At 56.3% G+C, this 17,063-nt stretch overlaps 2 protein-coding genes across 5 annotated transcripts; both read left to right on the forward strand.

The window, feature by feature from the left end:
• Window positions 1–344: 344 nt before the first annotated feature.
• Usf2 (upstream transcription factor 2, c-fos interacting) lies at window positions 345–11,339 on the forward strand. Of its 4 annotated transcripts, none has more exons than XM_069998610.1 (10): window positions 345–542; window positions 917–963; window positions 1,099–1,217; window positions 1,353–1,553; window positions 2,389–2,539; window positions 2,621–2,708; window positions 3,743–3,801; window positions 10,220–10,314; window positions 10,457–10,561; window positions 10,653–11,339. In XM_069998610.1, the coding sequence occupies exons 1-10, from the start codon at window positions 466–468 to the stop codon at window positions 10,740–10,742; spliced, it is 1,032 nt and encodes a 343-aa protein (XP_069854711.1). In that variant the 5' UTR covers window positions 345–465; the 3' UTR covers window positions 10,743–11,339. The 4 variants fall into 4 exon arrangements, with proteins under 4 accessions (XP_069854711.1, XP_069854708.1, XP_069854709.1 ...); XM_069998607.1 differs by having other exon boundaries at window positions 373–542; window positions 10,433–10,561; XM_069998608.1 differs by having other exon boundaries at window positions 373–536; window positions 914–963; window positions 10,433–10,561.
• A 2,120-nt stretch (window positions 11,340–13,459) lies between these two features.
• On the forward strand, window positions 13,460–15,292 carry Hamp (hepcidin antimicrobial peptide). The gene is made up of 3 exons (XM_069999051.1): window positions 13,460–13,599; window positions 14,448–14,507; window positions 15,077–15,292. The coding sequence occupies exons 1-3, from the start codon at window positions 13,513–13,515 to the stop codon at window positions 15,185–15,187; spliced, it is 258 nt and encodes an 85-aa protein (XP_069855152.1). The 5' UTR covers window positions 13,460–13,512; the 3' UTR covers window positions 15,188–15,292.
• Window positions 15,293–17,063: the final 1,771 nt, after the last annotated feature.

Below are 17,063 nucleotides of genomic sequence, written 5' to 3' on the forward strand. Positions count from 1 at the left end.
AAAACAGGAAAAAAAAAAGGAGGAAAAAAGAAAGCGGCGGCGGCGGCGGAGGTTCTGCAGCTGCAGCGATCGGCCCCGCGGGAGCCGGCCCGGCGCCGCGGCCGGGCTGGTGGTTGGGTCGTTCGGTGATCCCCGCGGCAGCGGCCATTCCAGGGCGGGCCGGGTGGAAAACAAAAAGTGCGGCGGCGGCCGGCGGCGCGGTGCGGGCGGCGGTGCGGGCGGCGCGGGCGGCTCCGGGCCGTGCGCACAGGCGGCGGCGGCGGCGGGAGCGGCGGGAGCGGCGGCGCCTCACATGACCCCACTGTTTGTCCCCGTGATCAGCGCGAGCGGCTCCCGTGTCTCCTCCGTCCCCTCCTGCGGCGCGGCGTGAGCGCCGGGCTCCCCCCCTCCCGCCCGCCCCCTCCCCTCCCTCCCCTCCCCCTCCCCTCCCCCCGGGCCCCGCGCCCCCCCCGCCCCCACCCCCCCATGGACATGCTGGACCCGGGCTTGGACCCCGCAGCCTCGGCCACCGCCGCCGCCGCCGCCGCCGCCGCCGCCGCCAGGTGAGGCCTCCCTCCCTCCCTCCCCCCCCGTGACCCCCCTCCCCCGTGCCCGCCCCGGTCCCCCCCCTCCCCTCCCCAGTGCAGGCTCGGGGCCGCCATGATCCCGAGCGGGGCCCCGCCGCCGCCGCCGCCGGCCCGGCTCAAAATGGAGGCCGCGAGGGAGGGGGACCGCCCCCCTCCCTGCCCCCCCGCCCCCCCCACCGGTGCCTCCCGACCCCCCCCCACTCCCACCCCCGCCTCCAGACAGGGCCGGGCACCCGGGTGAAGCACAGGGAAGTGGGGGGGCGTTGCACTTAGTCCGGGGGTGCACAGCCAGGCGTGACCCCCCTCGCCCCCTCCGCCACCTCGCTTCCTGCCTCCTGTCCTCCCCGCAGCCACGACAAGGGACCCGAGGCTGAGGAGGGCGTCGAGCTGCAAGAAGGTGAGGGCGTCTATTTGGGGGTGCCACTGAGACCTGGGGGTGCTGGGGTTCCCGTCATGGCGACACCCCCCGCCCCCTTGATCGTGTCTCACCCCCGCCCCACCCCTCTCAACACTTTTGCCCTTCGGGTCTCAGGCGGGGACGGTCCTGGGGCGGAGGAGCAGACGGCGGTGGCCATCGCCAGCGTCCAGCAGGCGGCGTTCGGTGACCACAACATCCAGTACCAATTCCGCACAGAGAATAATGGAGGACAGGTGAGCCGGAAGTCGGGGTGCCCAAGGTGGGCTCAAGGCAGGCCCTGGGGAGAAGCAGCTCCCGCCCCGCTCCACGCCCGGGGCCGGCCCCCCTCCCTCCAGCATCAGTCCTTGTCTCTCTACGGCCCCCTGCAGGTGACATACCGCGTAGTCCAGGTGACTGATGGTCAGCTGGACGGCCAGGGGGACACGGCTGGTGCTGTCAGCGTCGTGTCCACCGCTGCTTTTGCTGGGGGGCAGCAGACTGTGGCCCAGGTGGGTGTGGATGGGGCCACCCAGCGTCCCGGCCCTACCGCTTCCTCTGTGCCCCCAGGTCCGGCAGCCCCCTTCCCCCTGGTAGGTGACCAGCAACATCCGGGGTGGGTAAGAGGGAGGGGAACACATGGAGAAGGGACATTGCTTCTGCCATTGGGGAGCCCCTCCCCCCCAAGGCACAACAGGAAGTGTACACCTGGTCAGGTCCAGAGATAGGCCTGTCCTGGTATTTGAACTCAGAATCTAGGCTCTGTCCCTGAGTTTTATGTTGTTCTTTTCTTTTTTTTTTCCACAGGGTTAATTGTACATAAGAGTCTCAAGGAATCTTTGAACCATGATTCTTAGATCTCAATCTCCTGAATAGCTAGGGTTATAGGCATGAGCCCTGTGTGTGTATATGTGTGTGTGTGTTTGTGTGTGTGTATGGTTTTCTTTTTTGCTTCTTAATATATAAGATGGGATACTGTTTAGCAAGTGACAGCTGTGTATCTAGCCAGCAAGGACTGAAATGGGGGAACAGAATGGGACATACTGGACTTTCTCCACCCAACAGAGAACACACTAAATAAACACCAAGCAGGGTACCAGGTGCTGGACGCTCATGCCTGTCATCCTAACTTCTCAGGAGGCTGAGATCTGAGGATCATGGTTCAAAGTCATCCCAGGCAGAAAAGTCCGTGAGACTCTTACCTCCAATGAACCACCACAAAACCAGAAGTGGCGCTGTGGCTCAAAGTGGTAGAGCGCTAGCCTTGAGCAGAAAAGCCCAGTGACAGTGCCCAGACCCTGAGTTCAAGCCCCATGACAAATAATTTGATGCTCAGGAACAAAGGGAGATGGGATGGGTGAGGTGGCAAGGGTAGCTGAGGCTAGCCTGTCTGTCTGACTGTCTGTCTGTCTCACTTGTTATCTGCAGGCTGTAATCCAAAACCCCTTTAGTAATGGTGGCAGCCCAGCAGCTGAGGCTGTCAGTGGAGAGGCAAGATTTGCCTATTTCCCAGCGTCCAGTGTGGGCGACTCCACAGCTGTGTCGGTGCAGACCACAGACCAGAGCTTGCAGGCAGGAGGTAAGGAGAGGAAGGGGCTGCTGGGGGCGGGGGAGGGGAGCCCCTCAGCCTGTGCTGACTTTCCTCCCTGCATCTCTGCAGGCCAGTTCTATGTCATGATGACGCCCCAGGATGTGCTTCAGACAGGAACACAGAGAACAATTGCACCCCGGACGCACCCCTACTCTCCGTATGTGTAGGACTCTCCATCTTAGGAACAGAGGATGCTGGGAGGGCCCCATATTGAGACTGGGGGAAGAGAGGGATTTGGGACCTAGGAGCAGGTTAGCTCACAGCAGGGACAGGCTGGAATTCTCCCTTTGTTTTTTTTTTTTTTTTTGGTGCCAGTTCTGGGGCTTGAACTCAGGGCCTGGGTGCTGCCCTGAGTTTCTGTGCTCAAGGCTAGCCCTTTACTAGTTGAGCCACAGCTCCACTTCTTGCTTTTAACGGTTAATTGAAGTTAAGGGTCTCGGGTTTAGCCAGGCACCGGTGGCTCAGCCTGTAATCCTAGCTACTCAAGAGGCTGAGATCTGAGGATCGTGGTTCAAAGCCAGCCCTGGCAGGAAAGTCTGTGAGACTCTTATCTCCAACAAGATAAAATAGAAAACCAGAAGTGGCACTACGGTTCAAGTGGTAGAGTGCTAGCGTTGAGCTAAAGAGCTGAGGGACAGCTCCCAGGCCCAGAGTTCAGCCCCATGGTAGACCAAAATAAATTTTTAAAAAAAGTTTCAGGTTTGTCTGACTGAGGTGGCTTCAAACCATTATCCTCAGATCTCAGCCTCTTGAATAGCTAGGATTATAGGTGTGTGCCACTGGTACCAGCCTGTATTTTTTTTTTAAGCTGGGTTTTGCTTCTAAGAAGCCAGTTTAGAAACTGCCTGCGTGTACATGCGCATTTTCTGTCTGTCTCCCCCCCCCCCTTTCTCCCTCTCTCTTCCAGTCCTGGAGCTGAGCTTTTTTGCTTAAGATTCGTATTCTACCACTTGAGCCACAGTTCCACTTTCAGTTTCTTGATGAATTGGAGATGTCTCACATACTTTCCTTCTTGAACTTCCTTCAAGCCCAGATCCTCAGCTCTTAGCCGCTTGCATAGCTAAGATTATAGATATGAGCCATTGGTGCCATTTACCTTTCTATACATGGGTTTACTTTGACAACATAATTGTCAAATCTGAGACACTGGGCCTGAGACAATATGTATGCGTTTTGTCTTCCTTTTTCTAGAAAAATCGATGGAACCAGAACGCCCCGGGATGAGAGGAGGAGAGCCCAGCACAATGAGGGTAAGGACACTCCGGGCCCAGCCAGGGGCAGGGTGGCAGCACAGGCCCATCGCCTGGCATGCTCCAAGTGTTGGAGAGGCATTCGTGGCAGGCTAGCATGGTGGAAATGGAGAGGCCAAGGAAGGAAGTAGAAAGAGGTCAGCCGGTTGTGACTTCAGTCCGGCCAGTTGTCTTGTATTGATGACCAGTGTCTAAAATGGCAGGCTTTGCCATCACATGTGGATTTTCCTGTTCCTCTTGAAAAGCTGGCTTGGCCTGGTTGTCCCAGACTGGCCTTCCGTAGGAGTGCCTTTGTGCCCCCGTCCCCCGTTCCCCTGCCAGCTGCCCTGCAGCAGCGGCAGCTGTGAAGAGCGAGCTGTGCTCTGGCTGGGAAGGCCAGCATATGTCTCCCTTATCCCTTCCCAGAACGCTTAGATCCCACCCTGAGGTCTTTTGTCCCTCGTCTCCCTGCCTTGGTCCTTTGCCACCCTGGCACACATGGCAGCCTGACACCCAAATAGCCAGCCCTCAACAAATATTTACTGAACCTGGCAGGGCGGCATGGGGCCTGTGCCAGGTCTGTGGCCCAGCCTGGAGCATCTGAAGCTCTGGGGAGGGGCGGAAAAAGGGGATGAGGCGAGGCAAGGCCACACAAGGAAGGCTGGGATGGTGGGTGGAAGGGGTATGGTGGTTGGGGGGGGGGGGGGCGGGGCACGGGCTGGGGAGGAAGAACTTTTCAGGAAGGTCCCTGGAAGCCTTGAATGGCATGTCAGGTGCTGAGGGGGTTGGATGTGGGGTAAGGGGCCTGTTCTGCTCTTCTAAGCTGCTTGTGCCATCTGGCTTCCAGCTGTGATACAGCTGTGCAGCTCCCTGGCCCCCCAGTGTGCTGGGCCTGGGCTACAGGGTGAGACTGGCCATGTTGCTGTCACAAGCATTGGGGTGCATGGCTGGGCACCCAGAGAAAGATGAGAGCTGAGTGGGAGGAGTGATCGCTGACTTCAAAGACGCTTTGAGAGGTCTTAGAGCAAAGGCCTGGAGGGGCCTTGAAGGCAGGAGCGATGACGAGGGTTGGGGTGGGGAAGAGCCACAGGCCTAGGGTCTGCTGAGGCCCTCAGCTGTTGGAAGTGTGGGACTCTGGGAATAGGGAAGGGGCTGAAGCTCCCCCAGCCTCCTCTTGGTCTCTGGTCCTGGAGGGCTGCCTGGTATGACAGGAAGCCAGCTGAGGATTTGTGGATTGATTTTTATTATTTATTTTTATTTTATTCTATTTTTTGGGTCCGGTCGTGGGGCCTGAACTCTGGGCCTGGGCGCTGTCCCTCAGCTCTTCAGCTCAAGGCTAGCTCTCTACCACTTGAGCCACAGCGCCACTTCCAGCTTTTTTCTTTTTGCATATGTGGTGCTGGGGAATCGAACCCAGGGCCTCATGCATGCAAGGCAAGAGCTCTACCACTGAGCCACCTTCCCAGCCCTATTATTTCTTTTTCTTTCTTTCTTGTTTTTTTTTTTTTTTTTTTTTTTTTTTTTTTGTCAGTCATGGGGCTTGAACTCTGGGCCTGGGTGCTGTCCCTGAGCTCTTCAGCTCAAGGCAAGTACTCTACCACTTGAGCTACAGCGCCACTTCCCATTTTCTGGTGATTCATTGGAGATAAGAGTCTCACAGACTTTCCTGCCCAGGCTGGCTTTGAACCTTGATCCTCAGATCTCAGCCTCCTGAGTTGCTAGGATTACAGGTGTGAGTCACCGGCACCTGGCTATTTATTTTCTGTGTGTGCTAGTTCTGGGGCTTGAATTCAGGTCCTGGATGATGTCCCTGAGCTTTTGTGCTCAAAGGTAGCACTTTAGCGCTTGAGCCACCGCTCCCCTTCTAACTCTTTTGGTGTTTAATTGGAGAGAAGAGTCTCACAGGCTTGTCTTCCTCGTCTGGCTTTGAATCCAGGTCCTCAGATCTCAGCCTCCTGAGTGGCTGGGATTACAGACATGAGAAATTGTACTTAGCTGGATATTAGATTGAAGGTGGGGGGGGGGGGATTGTGGGACTCAAGGATAGGCAAGTTGGAGGTGACTTCAGGTAGGACCCTGGCCTGGGCAGGAACGAAGAGCTGGGTGCGCTTCAGAGCTGTGGGATCTGGACGTAACATTGAGGGTGGGTTGTTCTAAAGAGAAAGGAGGAGTTAGGGTTTGGTTAACAGGAACTTGGAGGAGTTTGAGGATTGGAGGGTAGGGTTCCCACCTCTTGCCTGTGCCCAGATCCATTCATTCCCCCGCCCCCAGGTTGACCCACCATCCACCCCTCACTCAGTCCTCTGGCAGTCTGGCCTTACCAGAGCGGCTCCATTAAACATCACCTGTGATAACTGATTGCCAAATCCACTGGCTCCCTTTCCTGTCTGTGGGCCAAGCATCTAATCTGGCCTGTCCCTCTGTTTCAGGAATGTTCTTAATGCTCCGCCCTTTCTGAGTCCCCTGTGCTCCTGACCTGCCCGCAAGGCAAGGCTCCTCAACTTTTCTTCCCAGTCTGGCTCTCCCTTAGAAGTTTCTGATGAGTGTATCAGAGGGGGCCGAAGTTGATTCATACTTAGCATACAAGCCACCTTGATCAGGGATCTAAGGCCTGGCCCCTCTTTCATGGGCCTCAGAAGTACAGGGGGTTCAGGGCAGGCAGGCCTGGCCCTCAGAAGTTCTGCTGGGGCAAAAATTAGCCTCAGCTGGGTGCTGGTGGCTCACACCTGCAATCCTAGCTACTCAGGAGGCTGAGATCTGAGGATCGTGGTTGGAAGCCAGACAAGACAGCAAAACCTGTGAGACTCTCAACTCCAAAAAATGACTGAATTAAGTGGATAAAACAAAACCAGAAGAGTGATAGGTCATTAGCCTTGAGCAGAAAAACATAGGGATCTGAGGATCATGGTTCGAAAGCCAACGGAGCATGGAAGTCCTTGAGACTCTTCATCTCCACTGAAGCCAGAAGAGGAGCTGTGGCTCAATTGGTAGAGCACTAACTAGCCTTGAGCAAGGAAAAAAACCAGCAACAAAAAGACCTTAGGGACAGTGCCCAGGCCCTGAGTTCAAGCCCCAGGACCTGCTCCCAGTCCTCCTACAAAGTTAGCCTCCATGTAGGAATGTGAGTCTGTGACTGAGAAAAATGAACCCCAACCCTCACTGTCTCCACGATCCTAGAGATACTGAAATCGTCTTTCTCCTCCATCTTCCTCTCCGGCTCCATTCACACTCCCCTTCAGAGCTGTGCGCAGCCTGCACTCCGCTCGGCCCCAACAGAGCTGCGGGCCCAGCTTCCCCCTTCCCATGCTGCACACACGGCTCCCTGTGCTTAGATCCCTGTCACAGCCCAGGCTGCTTTGGGGGCTCCGGGAATCCCATTCTGTGTTCTAAGGAGGCTCAAGGAAGGAAGGCCTCTGGTGTGTCACTCCGGGGAGCAGGACCCCGGACCCGAGTGAACCAGGGTGTGTGGCTTAGCCCACCGTGGCTGGGGCAGAATTTGGGACTGACCAGAGCTAGAAGTCTGGATCTTTGCAGGGAAGCTGGTGTTCCATGCCAGGCCTGATCGCCTTTGCGCTCCACTGACAACACTGTGTGAAGTCGCTCACTTCTCTTTACTTTGACTTTTATTTACTTGCTGGATTTTTTGTTGTTGTTGTTTCACACATGCACTCCTTTTTTTTTTTTTTGGTGCCAGTCCTAGTAGGGCCTAGGCTCTGCTCTGTCCCTGAGCTTTTTTACCCCATGCTAACACTCTACCACTTCAGCCACAGCACCACTTCCAGCTTTTGGTGGTTCATTGGAGGTAAGAGTATCACAATCTTTTCTGCCAAGGCTGGCTTTGAACTGTGATCCTCAGATCGCAGCCTCCTAAGTAGCTAAGATGACAGGCATGAGCCACTGGTACCCTGCAGTTTTGTTTTTTTGTTTTTTTGTGTGTTTTTTTGGTCAGTTGTGGGGCCTGATCTCTGGGCCTGGGCACTGTCCCTCAGTGGTTCAGCTCAAGGCTAGCGCTCTACCACTTGAACCACAGTGCCACTTCCGGCTTTTTCTGCTTATGTGGTGCTGAGAAATCCAGCCGAACCTCGGGCCTCATGCATGCAAGGCAAGTACTCTACCACTGAGCCACCTTCCCAGCCCCTGTTTGTTTTTTGAGGTAGGGTCTCACTGTGTAGTCCAGACTGGCCTCTCCTCCATCCTCCGGCCTCTGCCTCTGGGGTGCTAGAATGACACACGTAGCCACTATTCTTGGCTGATGGATCTGCACAGGCTGTGTCACTGTTACAATAGCTTCTTTTCAATCTCAGTTTGACCTGTTCTCTGGTTTTCCTTGTGATTTCTTTGACTTGGGTTATTTGGGGGTACGTTGCTTAATGTTCATGAAGTTTCTGGCTGCTTTTGTTCATTGTTGTCCTTGCAGATCTGTTGTCAGAACGTGCTGTACTCTGGTTGTGAGTCTCTGTGTTGTAAGTCACCTTGGCCTTGATAGTGTGTCCTGGAGAGTGTATCTGTGTGAGAGACAGAGACAGAGACAGTGGTAGGTAGACAGTCCCTCTGTATTACAGGCCACCTAACTGAATGTTGAGATTTCTCTCCAGAGTGGTTTTTTCTTTCTTTGCTTTTTATTACATTTGATTAGTTTGTGTCTTTACTGGGGCTTGTACTCAGGGCCTCCCCCTCTCACTTGGCTTTTTCCTCCTGGCTCAAGGCTGGTGCTCTACCACCTGAGCCACACCTCCACTTCTGTCCCCCCTGCTTTTGCAGTCTGCTTGTGTTCTCAGTTGCTGGAGGCGATCAGTCACTGGGGTCAAGTCCACTGGCAGGTGTGTCGTTCCCCTCCGTACTGCCTGGTTGCACTAAGTGCTGCGTGAGCATCTGAGAGCTTCTAGGGGGTGGACGTGGCCTTGGCCTTGATCTTCCCAAGCCACAGGTTGACCTCACAGGCCAGGCCTCCAGAGCAGGCCAGGCGCTCCGCCCCAGAGCCGCTCTGTGTGGTCATTTCGGGGATGCTGTCACATCCTCTTCTCGGAAGGCAGCCTCAGCATTTCCTGGGCCTCCTCTGAAGATCCTCCATCCCCTGACTCCCTGTCACTCGTGTCCTTGCCTCCCTCTCTCATGGCTGTGGGGTGAGCATCATGTGTGGTCCTCTGCTTCCCAGGGTTGCTGCAGGAGTGCACAACAGAGCTGGGCCTGACCCACCCCCAGGGTCCAGCCTTGTGCAGGGCACGCACCTTTTCAGAAGTAAATATAATCTGAAGTACATGCATGTGTGTGCACACACACACGTGCGAGCGCACACACACACAGCCCTGCCGCTAATGGCTTGGAGTGAGGCGCACCAGAGAGATGGCAGGGTCCAAGTCAGTGAAGGAGAGCCCATAGGAGCCCAACCCTGGCCGAGCTGAATGGCAGATACCCTTGGTGTTGGGCTCACTGGGGGAGGGGAGGCATGGTCAGCAGCAGAGGGGCGCCCCCCTCTGACACTCAGGCTGGTGATGGGATGGGGGGCACCTGGCTCAGCCAATGAGGCCTCGGCCTCCGCTTGTTCATGCTCCACGAGGTTCCCTTGAAGGAATGGAACGGAGGTGCAGGGACGGGATGTGAGGAGGAAGCGCGGTGCCCTTGCCCAGCCAGAGTGCTCCTCCTCCAGTGCTCCCTTGTCCTCTGTTCCAAGGCCTACCTGGGCATAGGCCCCCCTCTCCACACACTGCTCAGCAGGAAGATGGGGTGCCAGGCCCTCATAGGTCCCAGGGACACGGAGAGGATGAAACAGAAACAGCAGAGCTGTGGGGGCCAAAGGTCCTGGGGGGAAAGCTTCTGGGCTTCTGGACATTACTTTCTTGCTCTCGCTCTCTCTCGCTCGCTCACTCTCTTTCCCTTCTTTTTCCTTAGTCATGGCGCTTGAACTCAGGGCCTGGGCGCTGTCCCTGAGCTCTTTTGCTCAAAGCTAGTGCTCTACCACTTAGAGCCACAGCACCACTTCCGTTCTTTGCCTGGGCTGCCTTTGACCTGTGATCCTCCAGTCTTAGCCTCTTGAGTCGTTCCGTTCTTTGCCTGGGCTGCCTTTGACCTGTGATCCTCCAGTCTTAGCCTCTTGAGTCGCTAGGATTACAGGCATCAGCCACCAGCACCAGGCTGCTTCCAGACCTTTCTTATCCCCCAGGAATATGAGCCCACAGTGTCCAGAGCTCTGTTGACCCAAGCCCAAAGCTGCTGATGCTGACAGGAAATGGCCTTATTTTAAACATTGATTCAGATGCTTGTTAGGCAGGCCCAGCAGCACAAACCCGGAGGCCTAGCTTTTCCTTTCTGCCCTGGCATTGGAGGGCCAGGCCTCGGCAGGGCAGCCTGTAGCCAAGTCACGATGTTGACCATCTGCCCGCCAAAGGGACCCACCGAGCCCGGGTCCCCGTAGCCATGGATGCTGCCATTTTCCCTGCAGTAGAGCGGAGGCGGAGGGACAAAATCAACAACTGGATCGTGCAACTTTCCAAAATCATTCCAGATTGTAACGCGGACAACAGTAAGACAGGAGCGGTGAGTGTCCCCGCTCCCTGGGGCCAGGAGGCCACGGCGCCTGCCTTCCACCGCTGTCCTGGGGCTGGGCTGGTTGGGCAGCGCTGGCGCTGATGCTCTTGCCCACCCCGTACCCCAGAGTAAAGGGGGGATCCTGTCGAAGGCCTGCGATTACATCCGGGAACTCAGGCAGACCAACCAGCGCATGCAGGAGACCTTCAAGGAGGCCGAGCGGCTGCAGGTGGACAATGAGCTTCTCCGACAGCAGGTGGGTGCCAGGCCTGGAGCTCGGCTAGGACACCGCCGGCCGGGGCCCCCGCCCCACCTCACATTATCCCCCCCATGTCACACACCTGCAGATCGAGGAGCTGAAGAATGAGAACGCCCTCCTCCGAGCCCAGCTACAGCAGCACAACCTGGAGCTGGTGGGCGAAGGTACCCGGCAGTGACGCAGGGTGGACCCTCCGGTGCCCGTCGCCCGGTGCCCGCGCGCCGCCGGCCTCGCTGCCCTCCCCAGCCCTTAGCACACAGAGGGGCGACGCCCCTCCCCCAGCTGCGATTTTTTTATAGTAGATTTTTAACAAACACGGGGAGACATACATGCATTTCTGTGGATACATTGCCCACCACCCTCCTCAACTTGGAAATGAGTCCCTGTCCGTCCGTCCGTCCGTCTGTCTGTCTGTCTCCCGGTCTGCGCCAGGCGCCCCCCCCCCTTCCAGAGGACAGAGGCCCTGCCCTTCCCACTGCCTCCTTGGTCTCTAGAGGAACTGAGACAGGGTGCTTATGGGAAGAAAGGAGCTTTGGGGGAGGGGGGCCCTCTGGGCCCTGGGCCTATGCAGGGAGGCCTTGTCCCACCCCACCTCTTGTTTTTGGATCCCTGCTCCCTGAGTGTGTGCGCGCGTGTATGCGTGTGTGTGTGCGTGCGTGTGTGCGTGTGTGTGTGTGTGTGTGTGTGTTTTAATTTTCTTTATGGAAAAGTGGACAAAAAAAATAGAGAGGTATTTAACTGCAATAAACTGGCCCCCTGTGGCCCCCGCCTTGTCTGTCTTTGTGTCTGGCCATCTTGGGGGGGTGGGAAGGGGCTAGGCCCTGCTACCCCCATACTACCAGGTCCCCAGTCTGCTGTGGGGGTGGATAGGGGAATTCGAGGCCCCAGGGGGTGAGATGCAGGGCCAGGGGGTAGAAGAGGCTGGGGTCCCCCATGTCAACAGTTCCAGCCCAGCTGGCTACCGCCCTCCCCTCTGCAGCAGCCAATGAGGGGGCCCGGCCTTGAGCCCCCCGCCCCCCTGGGAGGGCAGGTGGCCAGGGAGCCTGGCTTGGCCCGGCAGCCTGTCGCCTCGCACCGCGCCTCTGGCGCCTCCACCGTGACCCCTGCCCCTGGCCGATGACGAAACCTGGCAGCAGGGCTGGGGTGCCGGCCGTGCCCCCCAGGGAGGCCTGTGCAGCCCCTGGTGCGAAGCCCGCGCTCTGCTCACCTTGCTGAGCCCCTCGCCAGCCCCATCCCCTAGCAGTTCCCCTCCAGGATCTTGAATTCAGGTTTTAGGGTACTCTGGGCCACGTGTACTGAGGGGATCCCCATAAGCAGATAAGTGAAGGCATCACCGTAGTAATTAAACTTTAAGCAGGGCACTGTTGCTCACACCTCTAACCCTAGCTACTTAGGAGGCTGAGATCTGAGAATCGTGGTTCAAAGCCAGCCTGGGCAGGAAAGAGACTCCTCTCCACTTTACCTCCAAAAAGATAGAAATAGAGGTGTGGCTAAAATGGTAGGGCACCATCTTTGAACAAAACAAAAGCTAATAGGGGACAGTGTCCAGGCCCAGGGTTCAAGCCCCAGTACCTGCACACAAAACACCGAATTCTGTCTGTCTGTCTGCCAGTTCTGTGGTAGAAACACCCACCACTGCCAGTCTCAGGTGCCAGCATGATGGTGCTAAAGAGTTGGAGTGAGCCGGGAGCTGGGGGCTCACGCCTGTCATCCCAGCTACCCAAGAGGCTGAGATCTGAGGATCACAGTTCAAAACCAGCTGGGGCAAGAAAGTCTGTGAGACTCATCTCCAGTAAACCACCAGAAAACCCGAAGTGTGGCTCAAGTGGTAGAGCACTTGCCTTGAGCTGAGGAGCTCAGGGACAGTGCCCAGGCTGTTAAAACCCACAACAGACCAAAATAACCCCAAACAAACGGGGCGGGGGGGGGGGGGGGGATGGTACCGGTGAGCACCACAAACTTGTTTATAGCAGGAATCAGAACAGCTTGATGACAAACATCACAGGCCACAGTGTCAGAGACCAGGGTCCTGGGATCATTGTTTTACAACACAGCCAACAATCTAAAACCTCTTGTGGGGCCACCGATGGGGCAGGCTGCACTGGGAGAGTTAGTGATCACACTGGTGTGTAAGATAATGGCACCAGGTACAGCCTGAGAGGATTCTTGTCAAAAGAGAGCCCAGAGTTCTGGCCCTTGGGGAACCCTATGTTCCCCTCCTTCCCCCCTCCTTCCACCCGTGCTCAAATGATAGCAGCATCAGGAAACCCATGTCCTGACCCCTAGTATTGCGCACCCTTTCTGAGGGCTACAGACAGCCATGAACAATGAAATGACTTCAGAAATAGGGTGAGGGGGCCGGGTGCTGGGGGTTCACCCCTGTCAGCTACTCAGGAAGCTGAGATCTGAGGATCATGGTTCAGAGCCAGCCTGGGCAGGAAAGTGCCCACCGGAAAATGAAGTGGTGCTGTGGCTCAAAGAGGTAGAGCCCCAGCCTTGAGCAAAAGAGCTCAGGAACAGTGCCCAGGCCCCGAGTTCAAGTCCTACCACTGACCAGGAAAAAAAAAGTCTGTGTGGGGGAGGTGAGAGGCACCAGACCTTTGTGCAGCAAGACACAAGATGGGAAATTTTCTAAGATAACAGAGTGACATCATGTGCAGGAAAAGGGAGCTTGCCAGAGTCCCAGGTATCTGGGTCACCTTGACCCTGCCCCCCCCCCACATCTCCCGGGGACGAAGATGACACAATCCCCTTGTCACCATTCCCGCTTATCTCTCCAGACCTTTTGGCGCCACCACCTTCTTAGAAATGAGTCAGGGTGAAGGGGTGGGGGTTCAGACTCCCGCCCCCCACCCCTCCTCCTCCAGCCACCCGCATAAAAGTCCACGAACTGTGCCACGGACACTCAGAGCAGATCCCAGCCAAGCACACGGACTGCACGGGACACCATGTCACTGTCCGCTCGGGTCCCTGCCGCCTGCCTCCTGCTGCTCCTGCTCTCCAGCCTGGCCAGTGCTGCTGACCTCCAGCAACAGGTGAGAGCCATGGGGGATTCGGGGGTGCTGGGGTCCCCCACCCTGCACCATGCAGGACAGTTGGGATCCAGACTGCAGCTGGAAGACTAGGAGTGGTGCACTAGGGGAAGCCTGCCCTAGTGACACGGGCGTCATCCTGGGTCACCCAGGGTCAGCTCCTCCGTGGCCAGCGGGGAGAGCAGAGGAGAGAGTTCCTTCTTATCAAAACCTGTATCCTGAGCTGGGAAGGTGGCTCAGTGGTAGAGTGCTTGTCTAGCACGCATGAAGCCCTGGGTTCGAGTCCTCAGTACCCTATCCACAGAAAAAGCCGGAAGTGGCGCTGTGACTCAAGTGGTAGAGGGCTAGCCTTGAACAAAAAGAAGCTCAGGGACAGTGCCCAGGCCCTGAGTTCAAGCCCCAGGATTGGCAAGAGAGGGGGGGAGAAGGGAGGGAAAGAGAGGAACAGACAGATCTGGGACTGGGCTTGAACTCAGGACCTGGGCGCTGTCCCTGAGCTTCTTTGTGCTCAAGGCTAGCGCTCTACCCCTTGAGCCACAGCGCCACTTCCAGTTTCTGAGTGGTTAACTGGAGATAAGAGTCTCACAGGGACTTTCCTGCCTGGGCTGGCTTTGAACTGCGATCCTCAGATCTCAGCCTCCTGGGTAGCTAGGATGACAGGTGTGAGCCACCGGCGCGCAGCAGCATTTTTAGGAAGAATTGATTGGGGGGAGAGTGAAGGAATCAAGATATCACGGTCCTCCTGGGGAACTGGGGGTGGGGGTGAGGAGGGTGGGGAGGACTGGGGGATGGGGAGGTCAGGGCTGAGTGCCGTGGCCCCTGCTGTCATCTGTGTCCCTTCTGCCTTGTAGACAGGAGAGCTCGCCGCCCTCCAGCCCCAGCACACAGCGGAAGCCAGGACGGGCTTGCAGGTGAGAGCAATTTACCCTGGCTCCCCAAGTCCACCTTCTTTTTTTTTTTTTTGTCGGTCGTGGGGCTTGAACTCTGGGCCTGGGCGCTGTCCCTCAGCTCTTCAGCTCAAGGCGAGCACTCTACCACTTGAGCTACAGCGCCACTCCGGTTTTCTGGTGGTTTATTGGAGATAGGAGTCTCACGGTCTCTCCTGCCCGGGCTGGCTTTGAACCGCGATCCTCAGATCTCAGCCTCCTGAGTAGCTAGGATTACAGGCGTGAGCCACCAGCGCCCGGCAAAGGAGGGCAGTGACTTTTGTTTTTTTGGGTCCGGTCATGGAGCCTGAACTCTGGGCCTGGGCGCTGTCCCTCAGCTCTTCAGCTCAAGGCTAGCGCTCTACCACTTGAGCCACAGCACCACTTCCGGCTTTTTTCTTTTTTCTTATGTGGTGCTGAGGAATCGAAGCCAGGGCCTCATGCATTGCAAGGCAAGCGCTCTACCACTGAGCCACCTTCCCAGCCCCCAAGTCCACCTTCTTGTGCACAGACTCCCCCAGGCCCCCAGGCTCACCCCCTCTTCTTTCTTCTAGCCTGTGCCCCAGAAGAGGAGAGAACGGAGAGACAGCCACTTCCCCATCTGTATCTTCTGCTGCGGCTGCTGCAAGATGGAATCAGCCTGTGGCATTTGCTGCAAGACTTAGTGGGGTCCGCTCCCCACTCCCCACCTGAAGCCTCAGCCCCCCCTTATTTATACCTGTTACCCCCTCACTGGTGATTTTGGAATAAAATCGCTGTTATTTTGCAAATGTGAGTCGCTGTGCTTCTTTCTTTTCTTCTCCTTTCCCTCCCTCCCTCCCTTCCTTCCTTCCTTCCTTTCTCTTTTCTTTTTCTTTTTTTTGCCAGTCCTGGGGCCTGAACTCTGGGCCTGGACACTGTCCCTGAGCTTCTTTTGCTCAAGGCTAACACTCTACCACTTACTTGAGCCACAGCGCCACTTCTGATGTTGATGTGGTAATGAGGAATTGAACCCAGGGCTTCATAAATGCCACTAAGCTTCCAGATCCCAAGCTTCTCATTTCTTTTCGTGCCAGTCTTCAGACCTAAATTCAGGACTTGGGTCCTGTCCCTGAGGGGTGTGTGTGTACATGTGCATGCATGTGTGTGTGTGTTTTGCTCAAGGCTGGTTCTCTACTATTTGAGGTACAGCTCCACTTCCAGGCTTTTGCTGGTTCATTGGAGATAAGAGTTTCACAAACTTTCTTATCCAGGCTGGCTTCAAACCACAGTCCCGCAATCCTCAGCCTCCTGAGTAGCTCAGATTATAGGCATGAGCCACCAAGCTTGGCCACATTCTGGTTGTGTGTGTGTGTGTGTGTGTGTGTGTGTGTGTATTGGTACTGTGGCTTGAACTCAAGGCCTGTTACTCTTGCTTAGTTTTCTTGTTCACAGCTGGTACTCCACCACTTGAGCCAAACTTCCAGCCTGGCTTTTGATGTTGTTGGTTAATATATGAAGAGGGAAAGCCAGGTGCCCGTGGCTCATACCTGTAATACTAACTACTCAGGAGGCTGAGATCTGAGGATCACAGTTCAAAGCTAGTCCAGGCAGGAAAGTTTGTGAGACTCATCTCCAATTAACCACTAGAAAAAGTGGCGCTGTAGCTCAAGTAGTAGAGCACTTGCCTTGAGTTGAAGAGCTGAGGGACAGCGCCTAGGTCCAGAGTTCAAGCCCCAAGACTACCAACAACAACAACAAAAAGAAGGAGAAGAAGAAGGAGAGGAAGAAGAAGAGTAAGAGGAGGAGGAGGAGGAGGAGGAGGAGGAGGAGGAGGAGGAGGAGGAGGAAGAGGAGGAGGAAGAAAATGGAGTCTATCAAATTGGCTGGCTTTGAACTGTAATCTTTACAGATTCCCGCCTCTTGAGTAGCCTGGATTACAGGCATAAGCCACCGCATCCTGGCTCACATGGCTCACATTCTGAGGGTTTCTGTTTTGTTTTGTGCTGGTCCTAGGGCTTGAACTCAGGACCTAGGCACTGTCCCTGAGCTGTTGTGCTCCAGGCTAGTGCTCTGCCACTTGGAGCTACAGCAGCATTTATGGCTTTTTGGTAATTAATTGGACATAATCTCCTAGACTTCCCTACTGGGACTGGCTTTAAACTGTGAGCCTCAGATCTCAGCTTCTGGAGTAGCTAGGATGACAGGCGTGAACCATTAGCTGCTGGCTTCACCGTCTGAGTGTGAAGCCCAGGGATCGAAGCCCAGGGATCGAATCCCACCTAGTCTTTTGAAAAGCCATGAGCTCCACAGCCAGGCGGGTGAGTCTGGTTTCTGAGTCTGTCGCCCCTCCCCCCCCATCCATCCCCTCAGTCACCCTCACTGGAACCATCGGCCTGAACTTAGGGGGCTCCCCCCTCCACTGCAGCGCTGAGCAGCAACAACCCCCCGCCTCCAGCTGTGGGGTTCACAGACATGTCCTCCCCCACCTCTCCCCAGCACCCTCAGCCGAGCTGCTGACAGCCAGCCAGATGGAAAGCTAGGACACAGAGCGCCCCACAATCTCCGTGTTCACCCCCAAAA

The sequence above is a fragment of the Dipodomys merriami genome, unplaced genomic scaffold (genome assembly GCF_024711535.1).
Source record: "Dipodomys merriami isolate MVZ:Mamm:240054 unplaced genomic scaffold, mDipMer1.0.p SCAF_52, whole genome shotgun sequence".
NCBI classification, from domain to species: domain Eukaryota; kingdom Metazoa; phylum Chordata; class Mammalia; order Rodentia; family Heteromyidae; genus Dipodomys; species Dipodomys merriami.